Source organism: Pocillopora damicornis, chromosome 4 (genome assembly GCF_964200805.1).
Source record: "Pocillopora damicornis chromosome 4, jaPocDami1.2, whole genome shotgun sequence".
Taxonomy (NCBI): Eukaryota; Metazoa; Cnidaria; class Anthozoa; order Scleractinia; family Pocilloporidae; genus Pocillopora; species Pocillopora damicornis.
In genome coordinates, this window is record NC_142673.1 from 25,473,150 (window position 1) to 25,489,485 (window position 16,336).

A 16,336-nucleotide genomic window follows, 5' to 3' on the forward strand; every position below is an offset into this window, starting at 1 on the left:
GTCTACTCAGATCCTCAGACCGCAAACGAAACGGTGAAACGGCAACCGGTATAAGGGTACTTAAAAGTAAGATATGCTTGTATAAACGAATAGGGTCGAAAAGCAGGTCGATAAGTTACTAATTCTATTATGTCCCCGGTGGATCTATTTACCTTCTGTCGTGTTAAAATTCTCACTTACTCATTAAGAAGAACTAAAAAAAAAAAAAAAAAAAAACAGTCACGGTATCGAAATAAAAGTTCTAAAGGAAAACGGCATTGTACAGATATTTTAATTTACTTTAGAAGGGCCCTTAATCTGCGTTCATGCATTCCTATTTTCGTAGGAGGGCGTATGGCGATAGCGACACAGGTTCTGGCCAACAGGAAAACGAAGATCACTGACTCTTGCGCGACTAGAATTTTCGCATTCCCACGAAAAAAAAAGAATGAAACCTGGTTTCAATTTTAAGTGCCCTCATGATGAGTTTGTACACGTGCATAGCAAGGCAAGTGAACAGATTTTGTCTCTTGCAGAACTGGCTTTCTGCTGAACTAAAAGGCGCTATACATAACAGCCATGAATTTCACTTATAGTCATCTGTTTGGACCTCATCTAGTCAGTGAGATTGAAAGCTCTCGCATGAAATGGGAGCGAATGGTCAGCCAGTTAAAGATGGTGCCCAAACCTTTTCCAAACCGTGAAATTGCACAGCGCTCAGAAAGAGGCGACAAGAACAGAAACGTTCTCCTAACGTCGAATACAATGAATCGACTTTATTACCCTCACTAAAGAGGGATCTCCTTCTTTGTGGGGTCTTTCGTTTTACGATAAGAAACAACGAGAAGGTGAAAATAATACGTTATCCCTTACAGATACACTGGTAGATGACATTTTGTTTTTCTCAGCAGCTGTTGCTACCAAGAGAATATAAAGTGATATTGTCTTGTTGCTACTTCATATCCTCTCCTTAGTCCTTCGGTCCGTTCAGCCGGCAACGGGTGCATTGTGGGAGAATCATGTTGTTGCTATGCAATCATTTTGTTGCAAGAGAGGCGACCAGGTTACATAGCTTAAAGATGGCGGCTAAACATACGTTCTCTTAAAACAGTGATCAGATGCTGATTTACAGAAGAGAAAGTCAACGAACACTATCTTTGATACTAGAATTAGCAGAATGGATCCTCGAATACAAGCTATTTTAGCGAAATACGAAAATGGTGAGAAAGGAGAAGCCGAAAAACATGCCTACAAGCCGGCGACCCCTGAGCCGCCGAAAACGTATGAGCAATGGTTGGAAAGAAGACCAGCTGGTTTACAACGATGGCCCGATGATGTGGATATTGGAAAGGAGTTTGAAATATCAGTTGCTTCCGTCGGATTAGGGAGTTTGGAAGAAATAATGAAAGATTTGGGGCGTCATGCTCGTATCCTTTCAATTTATCTCGGTCTTCTTCATGCAATAGAAAACGTAAACACAGAAACGTACAGTATTTGAAGTAAATCTCTCACTCCCAAGATGTAAGTATTATTTTCTTTACCTTCAGTTATAAATTTTTCAGTAAAGGGGATACATTTCTAAAGAAACTGCGGTGCTGCGTCGGTGTGGTGTATTACACATGATATAATTTGGTCTATCAGCTGAGTTGATAAAGTGAATTGGCCACCGTAAAAAGTTTCTAATGCTGACGTTTCGAAAGCGTTAGTCTTTCATCAGAGCAAATGACTTAGGGAAAAATGCTTGAAATGTCAGCGACGCATTTCTCAGAATGGCAGGTCTGACTTTGTCAATTTATAGTCAACCGGCCAGTTGTTGAGAACACAGCAAATGATCGATTATGGTTTTATAGTCATATAATAGTTTTTCTTCACCAATGAAGTTACTGTTTAATCTGCATATACACTGTAACTTCACACGAGGATTAAAAGAACCAATCAAAGACAGAAAAAGTACATTTCTTACCCGAGTTTATTGGAGAGTGAACATGATAAGAGCAGATTTTCTTTGGTAGGGATTATCCTGTGAAACAATTGTTTATCTGTGCTACATTAGTTGATGGGCCTAGTAGTTTTTTGAATGAAAAATAATTGACGATTTTTCTTAACTCGGTTATTTTTAATAAGCGTTGGACATTGGCTTGATTGATGAGGTAAGCAATGAAATAGAAGAATTGGAAAAGAAGCTTACTGTTTATGCAAGTCAGGTTTTGACAGACAAGGAGAGACCACAGAGTAAAGCTGAGACAATGAGCCCAGCAATGATGAAAGGTAAATAAACATCACAGATGTAGATTATTTCCTTCTCAGAGAGGCCAAGAAGGATCACTGTTATTGAGTGCGTGGTGTAGATGATTTGGTTTGTAGTGCAGTACTAAACCCATTGACCCTTGAGAGTGAGTAGCACCTACTGTGATTTCTCCTTACAGTATCACCACTGAATTGTAAGTGACCAAGACAGAATTTCTCCTTCCAATATCAATACAATGTCAAGAAGACAAGTGATGAGAATAGAGTAAAACATCAGTCAGGGGATTATAAGTTGATCCAATACCAAATTCTCCAAACTAACATCACAAGAACTGTATGGCAGACAGTAAGGAGAATTACTAATAAGATCATGGGAGTTAAAGAGTTAAGGTCACAAGGATTATGGAAATGATCATATACTAACAAAGGTCTCAATTGTTTAAGAAATTCTCCTTGTCAGCATCTTAGGACATTTATAAAAAACACCATGAAGAATATGCGTACTTATGTCAGGGTATAAAGGGTCAGCTGGTCTACAGTATTAACTTTTTTTTATAGCTGTTATAATTGTGGCTAACAAGTTTTTTTGGGGGAACTTCTTTAACTTTATCTCTGGATATATGGGTATGCGCATACATGTAAAAAAAACTATATACTTTTATCTTGTGCAGCTTTACAAACAAGTGCAGATATTCCTGCGGAAGTGATAAACAAAAAGGAAAAAGCTGTATCTTTGGTAAGAAAGACATTTAAAAAAATAGTTTTTGGTTAAATTACCACTTTTTAAGTATAATAATTACATGTTGCATTTCTTAACACTTAGTCTGACTACAGTGAAGACTGATATCCTAACAAGAAGTGCATAAAAATTTAGGACAGGATATCTTGTGAATATATTCAAGGAAAATTGACTTTTGGAGATGTGAACCTTTAGATTCATAGTTGTGCACATTAATTAACATTGTATCTTATGCAAAAATCAGAGGTTGGATGTATGTTTGTCTTCATTTTAACAGTATGGTCTTGTAGATGAACAAGCTAACAGACTGAAAAGTGTTCAGGTACAGCTAAGTCTATAAATGTGTTTAGTTTTTGACCAGATGTGAGGTCAAGATGGCTGGAAAATATTGACCCTCTTTTTTCCATTTTTATGTCCTGAGACAAAGTCGCTAATATCCAACCATCTTGATGGAATATGCTTGGTCAATAAAGGATTTAGTATGTGGCAAAATATTTTAATTTATTAAGATCAGGAATGACTAGGTTACTTTGCAAGTAGGAAAAGACAGCCAGCTGTGTTTGTAGCACAATAAATCTACAAGAGTTGTTTTTTTCCTTTGTTTTCATTGATTTTCTTCTACCACTTTTTGTGGCTCCATTGCCAACATTGTTAAAAAAAACTGTAGACTTTGTAAGTCTGCTCCATGCAACAGGCAAACTTGATTAGCCCATCTTGCTTGCTTTGGTAGCCAATGAGAATGTAGTATTTGCTTCATATTGCCCACAGGCCCTGCCAGTGATATGATTATTTTCATTATACACCTTGTGCTCAAAGTTACACACCACACTGATTCTTGTTGCATGTTTGAATGGGATATCTTTTTCCTCTTTCATACAGTTCACATCTTACCCTGGATTTTTTCCTCATGAAGTAACACCATTACCAGGCCAACTGGAAGCACCTCAGCTACTGAACAGGGTTACAAAGGCTCAACAATTCCCTGTGAGTTGTATCATTTATTTCATGGAAACTCAGGGATTTCATTCTGATCTGTAAATTTATTCAGTCATGTAGGTCAGTGTGATGTAGGCACAAATTGTCGTGGTTTCTGAGGTCTAGGTATCTACCATGTGGAAATATAAGTTATTTCATATATACTAAGATTTACACTGTGAAGTACGTACCATCATTCATTGAAATGTGAAAAAAATCTCTGTCAGTATGTATGGAATAAAAACATCATACCATGGAAAGTGCTCGAATGATTTTTATTCATTAGTTGAGATACAGCAAAAAAACTCACTCATTGGCCATGCTCACTTTTTAATTTTTTTCATGCTTTCCTAATCGTGAATTAAAATCGTTTCATGCACACTTTCTATGGAATAATCTCTTCATTAGCAAGTGAAATTAACAAGGAAGAAGCCATGCCACCTGCAGTTGTTCTCTTTCAACATCTGTATTTGCTGTATTTGGAACTTTGATCAGAAAGCAGCCTCAGGACCCTTTGATTTGCATATGATCTTTAAAACCCAAATTAATCTTCTGTGTTAACTCCTCCTTCAATCTGTTGATTTATGAAGGGATTTTTTTTTTGCAACAATTGATGATTTAGTTAAAATTTTTTTTTCCAAGTTATTCATGAGTTTGTCAGATAGAACCAAGACATACAGGTCAAATTATCTGTGTCCAACCACTTTTTATTTGATTCCAGTCAATTCTCAGGAAGAGATGGAAGAAACTGTTTTTGTCAGAAGGATCTGTGATTTTGTTGCAGGTACATCTGTTTATAACTGCTCATAATTATTTACATGGGAACATTGGACATGTGATTTAGTGGAGTTACATGTATTGTCTTAAGATGGAAAAGTATTGCTAACATCAATAGGAGATAGGGTACATGAGGCAACTTTCATTTCAAGAAAAATACATACATCTTTCCAAGTGACAACTTTAAAGATCAGACAGTTGGTCAGTTGCCTAGTTGGTTTGATCAGTTCACTCATTCTGTCAGTCAGTTGTAAAAAAACAGTCTGTTAGTATAGCATATCTAGGAATATTAAATTCTCATTAAAACTTTTGTTAATGCATCATTATCTTAAAACTCACTTTAGTTGAATCCTTTTTTTTTGTTTTCTTCTTAGGATACTTTCTGGTGGTTCTTTCTGGAAAAATTTCAGGTAAAGTCCTTCTTAAACATGAGATGCTCATTGACGAAATCCCCAAAATTGTTTGTTCTAGTTCATTTCGCTTCTTGATTTGTCTAAATTTTTCACAAAGCTTTATGTAATCTGAAGTTGGAAGACCAGCTGTGATGCATGTGTATTGATGAAATAAGGAAACATTCTCTAGATCTGTGTGTTTACTTCTGAATTTTTCTCTTCTTAGCCTGATTCCAAGGACGCTCAAGATGGCTTGTTTAACCGAATTGCTGACAGTTTTGTTGCTTTGTTCTTCGGTGTTAGTCCTGATTTTAAGGACAGGTTCTTTCAGGTAAAATAAACTATCATCTTTAAGGTGCTGTACCTATCCTTTTGTGAATCCATGAAGTACTAAAGTGATTAGTTTATTGATTTTAAGTTTTTGTGAGCTTTTCGGTGTGGCAATGCCCTCATTCTTGAGAGAGACGTACCATCAGTTCCTCGGAAGAGGAGATAGAAAGAGAGAGAGAGTTCAGTTATAAGCTAAGCGCGCTTGGTTTCACTTAACTTTTTTTTGTTACTTTGGTGTTGGAAAAAGCTACTTTAAGACAGAATGGAACCTGGTAATAACAGTTACTAAGGCAGGTGAACACAAAAGTGGTATTAACTATTCTAAAATGAACGATGGTGGTTAACCACCATGAAGAAAATTAACTCAGATTGTAGATAGCGGTCTTGAAAAAGTTACGTTAAATTTCCAAAGATACTTAAGCCATTACCTTGGTCTTTTGACTAAAGTTACGTAAGCCTTCAGCCTTCAGTGCCATCAGGAATATCTATTCAGTACTCTTCAAAGCGCTGCTCCAATGCATGTAGACACAACTTGTTGTTTTATGTTGTTTGTTTTTTTTAAATTACAGTATTTTCCGGACTGCCTGGCACAAGCTGTGTACGCTGCATACTGTGAGGTTTTCCCAAGATCTTATCAGTTGTTTGATGATGACTTCAAAAGTTTTCTTCTGAACACCATCTCAGAATGGGTGACAGGTACATAACGTACACAAGAAAATGCTTTGAAATCAGCGCTCCAGGCTGCAACCATTTTGGTTGCCATGGCGAGCAATGGGAATAAACTAAATGTGTAGCTTTAGTGTCATCAATTTGGCGATCTGTCTTTGACGCTCATGAAACAAGTTGTAGCGCTTTGCTTACCAAGTTTAACTGTATCAGTAATGAGCATTTACGTAAGTTATTGTCATTGCTCCTGTCTTTTCTTTCATAAAAAAGTGCCTATTTCTCCTTAGTCGGATTATTAGCCTTCAGATGTCATGTGACTGACTGCCAGAAAAAGAGGAAAAATTTCAATCAGCGTTTTTTTTTGGCCGCGCACGGTTTTGACCCTATAAATAAGATTTTGATTTCAGTGATTTTGACGAGTTTTCTAATTTTTATTCCAATTGGGTCGTAGGCAGGCTATGGAGTACGGAATGAAGAGGGAGGGGTGGGAACAGGCATCGTATTTGATGGGCTACAGCCATACCATCTGTACAGAGATGGGTAGAATTAACCGTGGTTGGTCATTCTACAGAAATTAAGGAATAAAGCACTTACTGCTCCTCCTTAAAATGTACAGGTACCAGGCCGCCACCCTTCTCGTGGAAGAAATGGAACCTAAAACTTTTGGAGCCAAGCAATATTCGAGAACTGCAAGATGATAGGACTCAGTCACTCAAAGGTAAGGATTTGGTACTAAGGGAATTTTGCAAATAGTAGAACACGATGACAAGTAATCATTATGCCTGCTGCTCGGTTATGCAAGCACGTGTGTCCCTGCAGCACATTCCCGTGTTCAGTGAGACGGGACAGCAGTTATTGTAGTTGGTAATCTCATAGTTCGAAATATAGTCTGGACGTACCAAACAATTAAATGCTTTGAAGTGTTAAGAAATCTGAAAGTGTTTGTGTGTGTGTGTTTATTAGTTTCTTTTTCATTTTGTTGGTACTATTTTCAGCTAACATGTCGTTTGATCTGGACTCATACTTGGATGATTTGGACACTGTCCCCACCAGTAAGGAGAAAGCTGGGACATACACTGCTCCGTACTCCCCCTCCAGAATGGGACTGACAATCATTCCAACGTTCGATAATGCAGAAGTAAGTTTATCTTAGAGCACTTCAACGACGCTATTTCCTTAACCCTTTACACCCTAACATCAGTATGCATATTCTCCATACTGTTCTCTATACATTTCCTAAGGTGCTGACAAGGAGAATTTGTTTAAAAATCAAGAGCTTCTTTAGTTGGTGATCATTTCTTTTATTCTCATAACCTTAATGTTTCATTGAGGGGTTATTTTCCAAGGAGAAATTAGATGCTAGTCACTCTCAGGGGTTAAAGGGTTAAGTGTGATTTTCGATTTAAAGCTTAGGGTTAGGTTTTAGTCATCATAAGATTAGACTTCTAGTGAATCAGTTATGAACCTCTGTTAGCCTTGTTCAAACTAAACGGGGCAAGTTTCTTAAGAAATTGTGGGAAAAGAAAAAGAAACTGTGTGAAACTCCGTTCGCTCTGACGAAGGGCTAATGCTCGAAACGTTAGCTTTGAAACTCTTTACGGTGGCCAATTTGTATTATCAACTCAGTCGATAATACCAAATTACCTTGTTCACAATACTATGGTCTTTAAATGAAGAACCACAAGACTTAATTCTAGTTCTTATCGAATTGCTTATTCTAACAGTATGTTCAAGTACATGTGGGATGCTTGGGCTTAGATGAATATGGTAGATGAATGTACGAGCGAGAACTTTTCGATTATCCAAGATGCAAAAAATCGTGACTTAGTTAAAGGAGTCCTTTACCTGTTGGTTACTGTTGCTTTTGTTGTTGTTTTTGTTTTTTTTTCATTAGTTCTGTACTCATTTCACTTTCATTATTTTTCATATTTTGTTCCCAAGTCACATGAGGTCGGTCCAGGTCCCGAGTTTGAGCGCGTCGGTTTTAATCTTCTGGGCAGGAGTCCTTTGGTGTCTCATTTCCTGCGGATGAAAGAACTGATGGGAAAAGAAGAGCAACCAATCCAGGCTGTAGGACGCACTGAAATCTCCAAATTACCGTATCCTTTGTTTTGAAATTAAGAAGGAGCTTTTTTGTTTCCCTGTTGATCAAGAATAACTTTGATCTGCCATTTGTCATTTATAGGGGAGCTATCGGGTCGAGTTTGTCTCTGTTTGCCTACTCACATGATGAAATAATTATTTAGGGTGCATTTAATGCATTTTAAGTGATCATTCTTCCAGAGCAGATATTCCGCAGTTCTTTCACACAAGGAAATAACTTTTTTTTTTGGACTAATTACATCCTTAACTCGTCCCTAGAGCTCCGGCGCCAAGCTACAAACAAGTTATACGAGATTGTAAAAAGACAACAAAAACGTTAAATAATCACTATCAAAGGTGAGGCACAACAGTGTTCGATGTATAACTCTAAAACTCGTTCTGTTGACTATTTCTTTATTCTCTTCTTTTCTACACAAGTTACTATAACGAGTACTAACTCAGACCTCTCAGGGAGAGTGTGGGTCACCGCTTATAAAGGTGACGCTTACGGTGCTGTCAATCTCTAACCTTCGTCATCCTTTCACACTTAACTAGCGAATCACGTTAAGCTATGAAGGGCGGAGTTCGCATACCAATTAGGTACCTTCGAGATGTTTACGCTTTACAAAATGACTTTCTACTTAAAATTTCTTAGTCTTACGGTCCAGGTCGAACAAAACAAAAACAATATTGGTAATATAAAAATTATAATGAACTTATTAACAGAATTAAAATCCTACTTGAAAAGATATCTTAAGAGAAAATAGTCCTCGAAGACTGTTACACAACAGCAGAATAAACAGAAAATTCGGAGAAGAAAGGTCGTACCCAAGGTACCGCCCCTAAAAGAGCTACGTGCTATTCGTATAAGCTACCTGATTATAAATTCAGTGTAGAAGATGAAAAGTACTACATATTTACACCTAAAGACACCTAAGAAAAAGAGGTGTCGAACGTGCTAAATTAAAATTTAAGAACTATTTGCGTGGTCGGGAATTCGACATGGATTTAGCCTAAAAACGAGAATATCAAAGAGGTAAAAGTATAAGGAGGGTTATTTACAGGAAATTCCTGTACAGGATTAATTTTTATAAGGTTAAGTCATTTTCTTAGTAATTAAACATCTTTTAGCAACATAATGGAAATATAACGATATTTAGCCGCAAACCGCGGTTTACGCAAAAACATCTGTCTCCATGTCAAATTTACGATCACAATAAGGAAAAGGTGACTGAAATTCTACCTGTAAGATAAGACCGCCAAAAGGAATAAGAAATGATCAACTGGCTTACTACAATGTTTACTGAATGGCTTATGGTAATATATTATTTCCATTCATTTCCCAACACCAATATAAGAAATCCTTACAATGATTTTAGATTAGATATATTTCTATTTTAACCGTTTAACACTAGTATTATTCAAGTAGTCTCCTTCTTTGAGAATAATTGGTTTTCTTTTGCTTTGTTTTTACCTTATTTATTTACTTATTTTGTTTTTACTTTATTTATATACCATCTCTATGTCAGTTATTTATTTGTTTACTCGTTTATTTCTTTTTCAAGGCCATACTTTAACATTTGAATAACATTAGTTGTGAATTTAACTGCGATGATAAGTCTTCTATTTATCTGTTTACCCTGCAGTACAAATATGTCGTATGATCTTCATAACTAGTGTTCTTTTAAACTTGAATAACCGGTGGTCAAGGCATCTGGCAATTGTATTTAATTGACATTTTTTTTAGAGTCCTTGAAACATCTGAGCAAGAGAGCTTAAAAATCCAGAAACAGAAGCGAGCTGCGCTGGCCAAGCTTGAACGGTGAGTAAATTGGCAATTCGTTCCTTATTAATAAAATGCGGGGGGTAACCATGCGATGGACTAGTATCCCAACCAGGTGGGAGTAGTGATACTCCTAATCGCTTTATGCCAAGGAAATCGGAATGAGCTCAGGCTGAGCGGGCCAATAGGCTGGAGTAAAGACATATTCTTTGCCTTGCTTGCCTTTTAAATGGAATTGTCAACTTTCAGAATATTCTTTCTGCAATGACACCTTTAGGATGTTGGCACAAACTTTTTCAGAATGAGATAGTGTGTAAGTTAAGTGATATTTCTTGTTTTGGCCCTATCAAATACACCGATTCTAGTCTTGAGTGCTCGTAATTCTTTCTGGGCGTTTCGTTCGGTCATTTATTTATTTTTAAATTTTGCGTTTTTATTCACGTATTAAATAGTTAGAGGCAAAGTTCTGTAGTGATATCACTGATCACCGTTGTCCTTTGTTTCCGTCAGCTTAAAAAATGATCTTGTTTTGAAAAACCAAGACATTAAGATGATCAGCGATCGACTTCTCGACTTGATGGTAGGTAAATTAGTTTTTTTAACACCCAGTGTCTCCGTATCAGAAAGTCGCGATAGAAGAGCTGCTCAAATGTTCTCAACTACGTTTAGATCTGAATATCATAACTATTCTGAATTTCTCCAAAAGGAGTCAAGAGAGAGGGGTCTAGAACATTCAGCTCGTCACGCGACCCGAGCCAAACCTCACCTTTTTGTCGACCCGACCCAAACCTCCCCTTTTTTTGTCGACTCGACCCGAACCTTTCCTTTTGGTCGATCCGACCCAAACGTCCCCTTTTTGTCAACCCGACCCAAACCTCTTCTGTTTGTCAACCCGACCCAAACCTCTCCTGTTTGTCAACCCGACCCAAACCTCTTCTGTTTGTCGACCCCACCCAAACCTCCCCTTTTTTGTCGATCCGACCCAAACCACCCCTTTTTGTCGACCCGAATCAACCTTCCTTCGACCCTCTTTCTTATTATGGTTATTATTGGATAATTGATATTTGCCTCCCTCGGCAAAGTTTAAAATTTGCCCCGAGAATTCGTTTGATTCGTGTTATATTGGTTATAACAGAACGAGATGGAGTGTTCTGTTTGGTTAAAACATCTGAAATGGGAAAGCACTTTGGTTACAGATTTTTATTCTTCTGAAGTCAATTTGCATTTATATTTTTATCTTAGACGCAGCCGGATCATGCTACATCCGGGTTTCCCAAAAATGCTTTAGAGCAGTCATCCGACGATGACACGTGACAACCCACTTACTGTACATGTGTGTCATGAGACAATATGTTGGCAGTGTAACTTAAAACCATAAGTTCGCTTCGAGAAGTGTAAATATTCTCCCACTGATAAGTGTCAATGTTTTGTGGCTAGAGTTGTTTGTTGTAACCCGTGTAAGGATTTAAATTACGCTTTTACACGTTTGTATCTTTTTCTAACCCGCCTGTTGAAGACATGTACAGCGTTCCATCATTTAAATGATGTAATTTTTGAAACCTTGTTTATACACTGAAGATGTTGAAATAATTGTTTTAAAAAGACCATTTTGAATGCACTATATTTTTTATCATGATGCACATGGCTGGCAAGGAAATAAAGAAAATTTGTTGAGAAATTTCAGAGGTGAAGTGAATAGTCTCTTTTTTATCATCATTAGGCTAAATTTTTCATATAACCGTTTTTATTTCACTATGAATTTTATTTAAATTTGATTGGTCAAAGGATCGCATAAAGTTGCTAGACCAATCACAATGCGAGGTGAAGCAAAACCTGTAAAATCTTTTTAACAATGACTACAAAATTGCTTTGCATGCATGTTAACAATCAAATGATAACAGATCTGGGAAGAAATTAGGAAATTAAGATATAGTTAATGTGATATCTAGTCGTAAAAAATGCTCGGAGCTCTCATAATTGCGTGGTCATTACACCACAATTCTGTGAGCTCAGTTTCTCTTAATATGTCCCTACTTTCATGCCATGAATGAGATTCAGCAGAGAATTTCTTGTATAAATCAGAATCTATCTTGCCTCATTTTGGACCTGATTAATAAAGAAAGCAAAAATTAATGTTTTTGATAATTTTTTGTAGTTAAATTCTATAATAAGGAATTTTGAATTTAAAGTAAGTGATTTTTATCTTATTCTATACTCTTTTTTATTTTTGTTTGTCAGTCTTCTTGTTGTTCTTTTAGTGTTTTTCGGTTTGCATGCGTTTGATTATTTTTCTACTCAATTTTATGAGGATTTCTGTCAGTTGTTTTTGAAGGGTTAAAAACTGTCAAAAATACCTGAAGATTCGTTATTGCACGCCTCCTTCTGTGACCAATTCCAAAGCGAGAATGAAGGTAGTGAGTGCGGTATGGACCGCCGGGCCCTGGTTATAAGGTAATGATCTGATTAGTAATTCTTGCTGCCAGCTCTTAAGAATTTTCTCGTAAGTTTGTTGGGAGAATTTTCTGTTACATCAAGATAATTGTGTCAAGTTGGCGAGTTTGTCTATCCTCATCACTTGTTTGCCAGATGATATATTACCGGAATTTTCAAGAGAAGCCATTTGAGATCAGTATGGGAGGCTCATGTTTGATGCTTTGGTCTACTGCGCATTTAGGTTCGAGCCCAGGCCGTTTCATTGTGTTGTGTTCCCTGGGCAAGTCGCCTTAATCTCAACATGCCTCACTCAGCCCAGGACACCCGCAAAAAGCTGGAGAGTAGCCTTAGGTCTAGCAAGGAGTAGCAAAGCTAAAATGGCGTCATCATGGCCATGATGATAACAGATAATACCAATGATCAATAATAAGCTCCCACCTATGCGGTATAACATATTATACAAACGTTTCATTGTGTTGTGTTCCCTGGGCAAGTCGCCTTAATCTCAACATGCCTCACTCAGCCCAGGACACCCGCAAAAAGCTGGAGAGTAGCTTTAGGTCTAGCAAGGAGTAGCAAAGCTAAAATGGCGTCATCATGGCCATGATGATAACAGATAATAACAATGATCAATAATAAGCTCCCACCTATGCGGATTTAACATATTATACAAACTTGATCCTCGATCTCATTTTGTTAATATCATTCTAACCGCGTCTTTGATCTAGCACAACCTGGATCGAGGTTGCCGCAATAAGTTGGAAGTGTCTCCACTGGTCAGTTCTTGCTATTCCATTCATACAAATTCATTGGTTAACAACAGTGTCAGCAAACAAACTCTACTGTATATTGATAAAGATATTGTCGCGAGATTATGAGTTCATCCACTCTTGACCGTCATAGAGAAATTTAGAAGACATTTAAACCATTTCGATTTCACAAAATATTAATCTGTTAATATTATAATGGGTTGACTTTTATAGGTAAACTACAGTGTGGAAGAGTTGTTGAGTTTAATTTAATGTAATTGTTTCAATATTTCATCCGGAGTTCGACATACTTACCTCCCATGACCGATGGGAAATCAGGATGATCGTGCATGTACACTCCTTTACTGTGGTCAACAACCTTTGCGATACTACCTGTAAGAGACAACTAGAAGGTTTATAAATTGTCTAAATTCTCAAAATGGCTCGACCGCAATGGAAGCCATTCGATGACTTTCTTGTCATGGAAAGTAAACCTGTGAAAAGCACCAGTTTTTCAGGCCGAAAATCGAATAAAATAGGTGTATTGCAAGTTTCCTATATTTTCAGTAAATGATTTTTACGAGTCATGTAAAAGCAGTTTACGTATAGCAGTGATAGATTATATTTTATTATTAGAAACTGAATCATTGGATAACGCAATTCATGAGTTCTCATTGGTTTAGCCATCATGGCTTAGAGCCATTACACCATGCATGCTCAACAAATATAGTAAGTGTACACGTCAAAATATAAAGTTTACAAAATAAAGTTGGGAATATTTATCCATAATTTGGGGCGTTTTAGATAACACATTCCACTTGCGCTTGCTGGACATTGATGAGATGATTATGGCTAACTCGGCTCCACGGGACTCTTTGAGTGTCTATCATCTCATATCCAACGCGCGCTTGTGGAATAATTGTCAATTATACTTCATTTCTTAGCATAAAGGTTTGACAGTCAAGCTGAGGACTCACTATGCAGGTGATTTTACAAGCTATTGCATATTGTGACCTCTAAGCTCATCCTCTTTGTTCTTAGTCACGAGATTAAGTCTCCAATCTTGATTGGTTGACCGCATTGGTGATTCACTGGGATGAGCTTAGGTGAATTACTGATTTCAGTGAGCCTTGCTAGATATAGGTAGTTCACTATTTGTACACCCGATCGCGATAAATTTGCCACCGGCGTGTAGCAGGCTACGGTAGGCTATTTCCGACGATAGCTGTGATAGGCACCATGAATCACCTGGTGTGTCAATGCGCCATGGTGAAATATTCTGTAGAGCCCTTAAAAACCGGTGAGTGAATAAATCTCAGGTTTAAATTTCAAGGAAACCTCTATTTTAGATGACGAATTTGCGATATAACATCTTACAAGCTGTTTTCTTTTCCTCAGGTCACATCATTATCTTATCTTAAAAAATTAGCCAAGTCCAGGTCACGTTTGCTACAAAAACAGGTGTTCGCACCCACCTGCGTGACTTGCGATGACTAACAGCGACAAGATGACAATCAGATGAAGAGAAAATCTGGTCAGCATCTGCAAATTTAAGAGGAAAAAAGTTTAAAACTACGCAAGGGGATGATAAGAAATAATGTTCACCCAAAGGTCAGCAGTTGTCTGATGTTAATGCAGTTGCTCGCTGCCATCGGTTCAGATATGGTTGATACAAAGAACATAGGCGAATTTCCGGCAATAAAGCCTATGTAAACATAAATTCTCAAGTTAGAGGCTTGAATAACAGAATCATTATAAAATGCATTCCCTTCCTCGTCTACAGAAGAAAATGTTTCAATAGAATAGCATAATACTTCTTAGGAAGCTAGTCGACTGAAAAAGCTAACTTGAGAAATAGCAACCAATACGAAAACATTTGACTGAGGAAACAGTTCAACCTTGAACTGAGTTTGCTCTTCTCAGTCGAGCCCGTTAAACCCCATAAACAGGACGTATCTGAAGGATTATCGACAATTTCTCTTCAAAATGAATCAGTGATCTCAATATGGTATTTTTTGCAAGCAGTTAACACCCTTTGGCAGTAAGTGAAGCACATTATAATCCCAATACTACTTAGCGGATTGCAATGGATGAAGGGAGAATTAAGTGACGCTCCGTTTAAATCAACCTCCGGGATCTGGTCAGTCCTTAATGTATTTCCGCTTTGTAAATATTTGTTTTTATATCTAAGTGGAGGGATGTGTCAGTCAGCAGCTACAGAGAATCTTCTATCTGATATCCAAAATTATATATATTGGAAGAAATACATTAAATAGGGTAGTACTTACATTTGATATAAAAAAAGTTCACTGATATGACCACAAAAGAGAGACGATTTCTTCTTTCGAATTTTCCACGGTTGGGCCTTTTAATATTTTCAAGTGTTACCTGAGAGGAAACTCCTAATTTTTAAGCTTTAAAGGGAAAAATTGCTAGTTTTTCTCGTTTTGCGCGATTAAATTATTTATATCTCAACACGTGGTCCATTTAAATCAATATTTTTGGCACGCTTATTCAATGGCCGTCAAAAAAGTGCTAACTGTCCAACCTCATTCAAATTTTTGAACTTAAAAAAGAATTGACATAAAACAGTTTTATCCGTCGAGAGGACTTACGTTCGACTATGTAACCTCAATGCAAATCACCATATTTTCGTAAACATATCTATAATTTTATTAGGTGGTCGGCATGTAGTATATTCACCAAGATGGACGTAAAACATTTGACACCCCGTAATCACCTGTGGCGGAAAATCAGTTGACTCGCCATGATCACAATATCTATATCTAATTTTGGCACAGTTCTCTTCTTCGCCATCATCTCATCAATGCGCATTGGAGGACATGACCTGGCTAGAAACGATTTTTCAATGGGCTAAGTCTAAGTTTATTACCATAAGACCCATAAGACACCATGGGAATCTTCAATGAAAAAAAAAAAACACAAACAAAAACAAAAAAGCGAAAAAGAAAAAAAAAGCAGAAACAAAAACAAAAACATTAAAAACATCTCTGTATTTGGGCCACACGTGATGGCGAGAGCAGGGTCGTAAATACTCGCACGGCGCAACGTACAGCCTCGCAAGATACTGAGGCCAGAAGAGGAGAGGAAGAATAAAGAGAGGGGGTATATAAACTGCTTATTAACTAGGCGGTCAGGCCGGACGGAAAATATTTCACTCTCG

The 16,336-nt window shown here is 37.3% G+C and overlaps 2 protein-coding genes across 2 annotated transcripts; one reads left to right on the plus strand and one right to left on the minus strand.

Moving 5' to 3' along the window:
• Nucleotides 1-890: 890 nt before the first annotated feature.
• Nucleotides 891-11,653, plus strand: LOC113683593 (protein FAM227B). The gene is made up of 16 exons (XM_027200852.2): nt 891-1,406; nt 2,104-2,247; nt 2,898-2,962; nt 3,243-3,287; nt 3,845-3,949; nt 4,662-4,724; nt 5,092-5,127; nt 5,336-5,440; nt 6,009-6,135; nt 6,722-6,823; nt 7,101-7,243; nt 8,047-8,204; nt 8,467-8,544; nt 9,935-10,009; nt 10,481-10,550; nt 11,213-11,653. Exons 1-16 carry the CDS (start codon nt 1,157-1,159, stop codon nt 11,282-11,284), a joined length of 1,638 nt encoding a protein of 545 aa, XP_027056653.2. The 5' UTR covers nt 891-1,156; the 3' UTR covers nt 11,285-11,653.
• A 43-nt stretch (nt 11,654-11,696) lies between these two features.
• On the minus strand, nt 11,697-15,596 carry LOC113683574 (uncharacterized). Its single transcript, XM_089204063.1, has 5 exons — nt 15,441-15,596; nt 14,628-14,694; nt 13,468-13,545; nt 12,325-12,410; nt 11,697-12,076 (listed from the first exon to the last, which is right to left on the minus strand). The coding sequence occupies exons 2-5, from the start codon at nt 14,692-14,694 to the stop codon at nt 12,056-12,058; spliced, it is 252 nt and encodes an 83-aa protein (XP_089060189.1). The 5' UTR covers nt 15,441-15,596; the 3' UTR covers nt 11,697-12,055.
• Between the last annotated feature and the right edge of the window lie 740 nt (nt 15,597-16,336).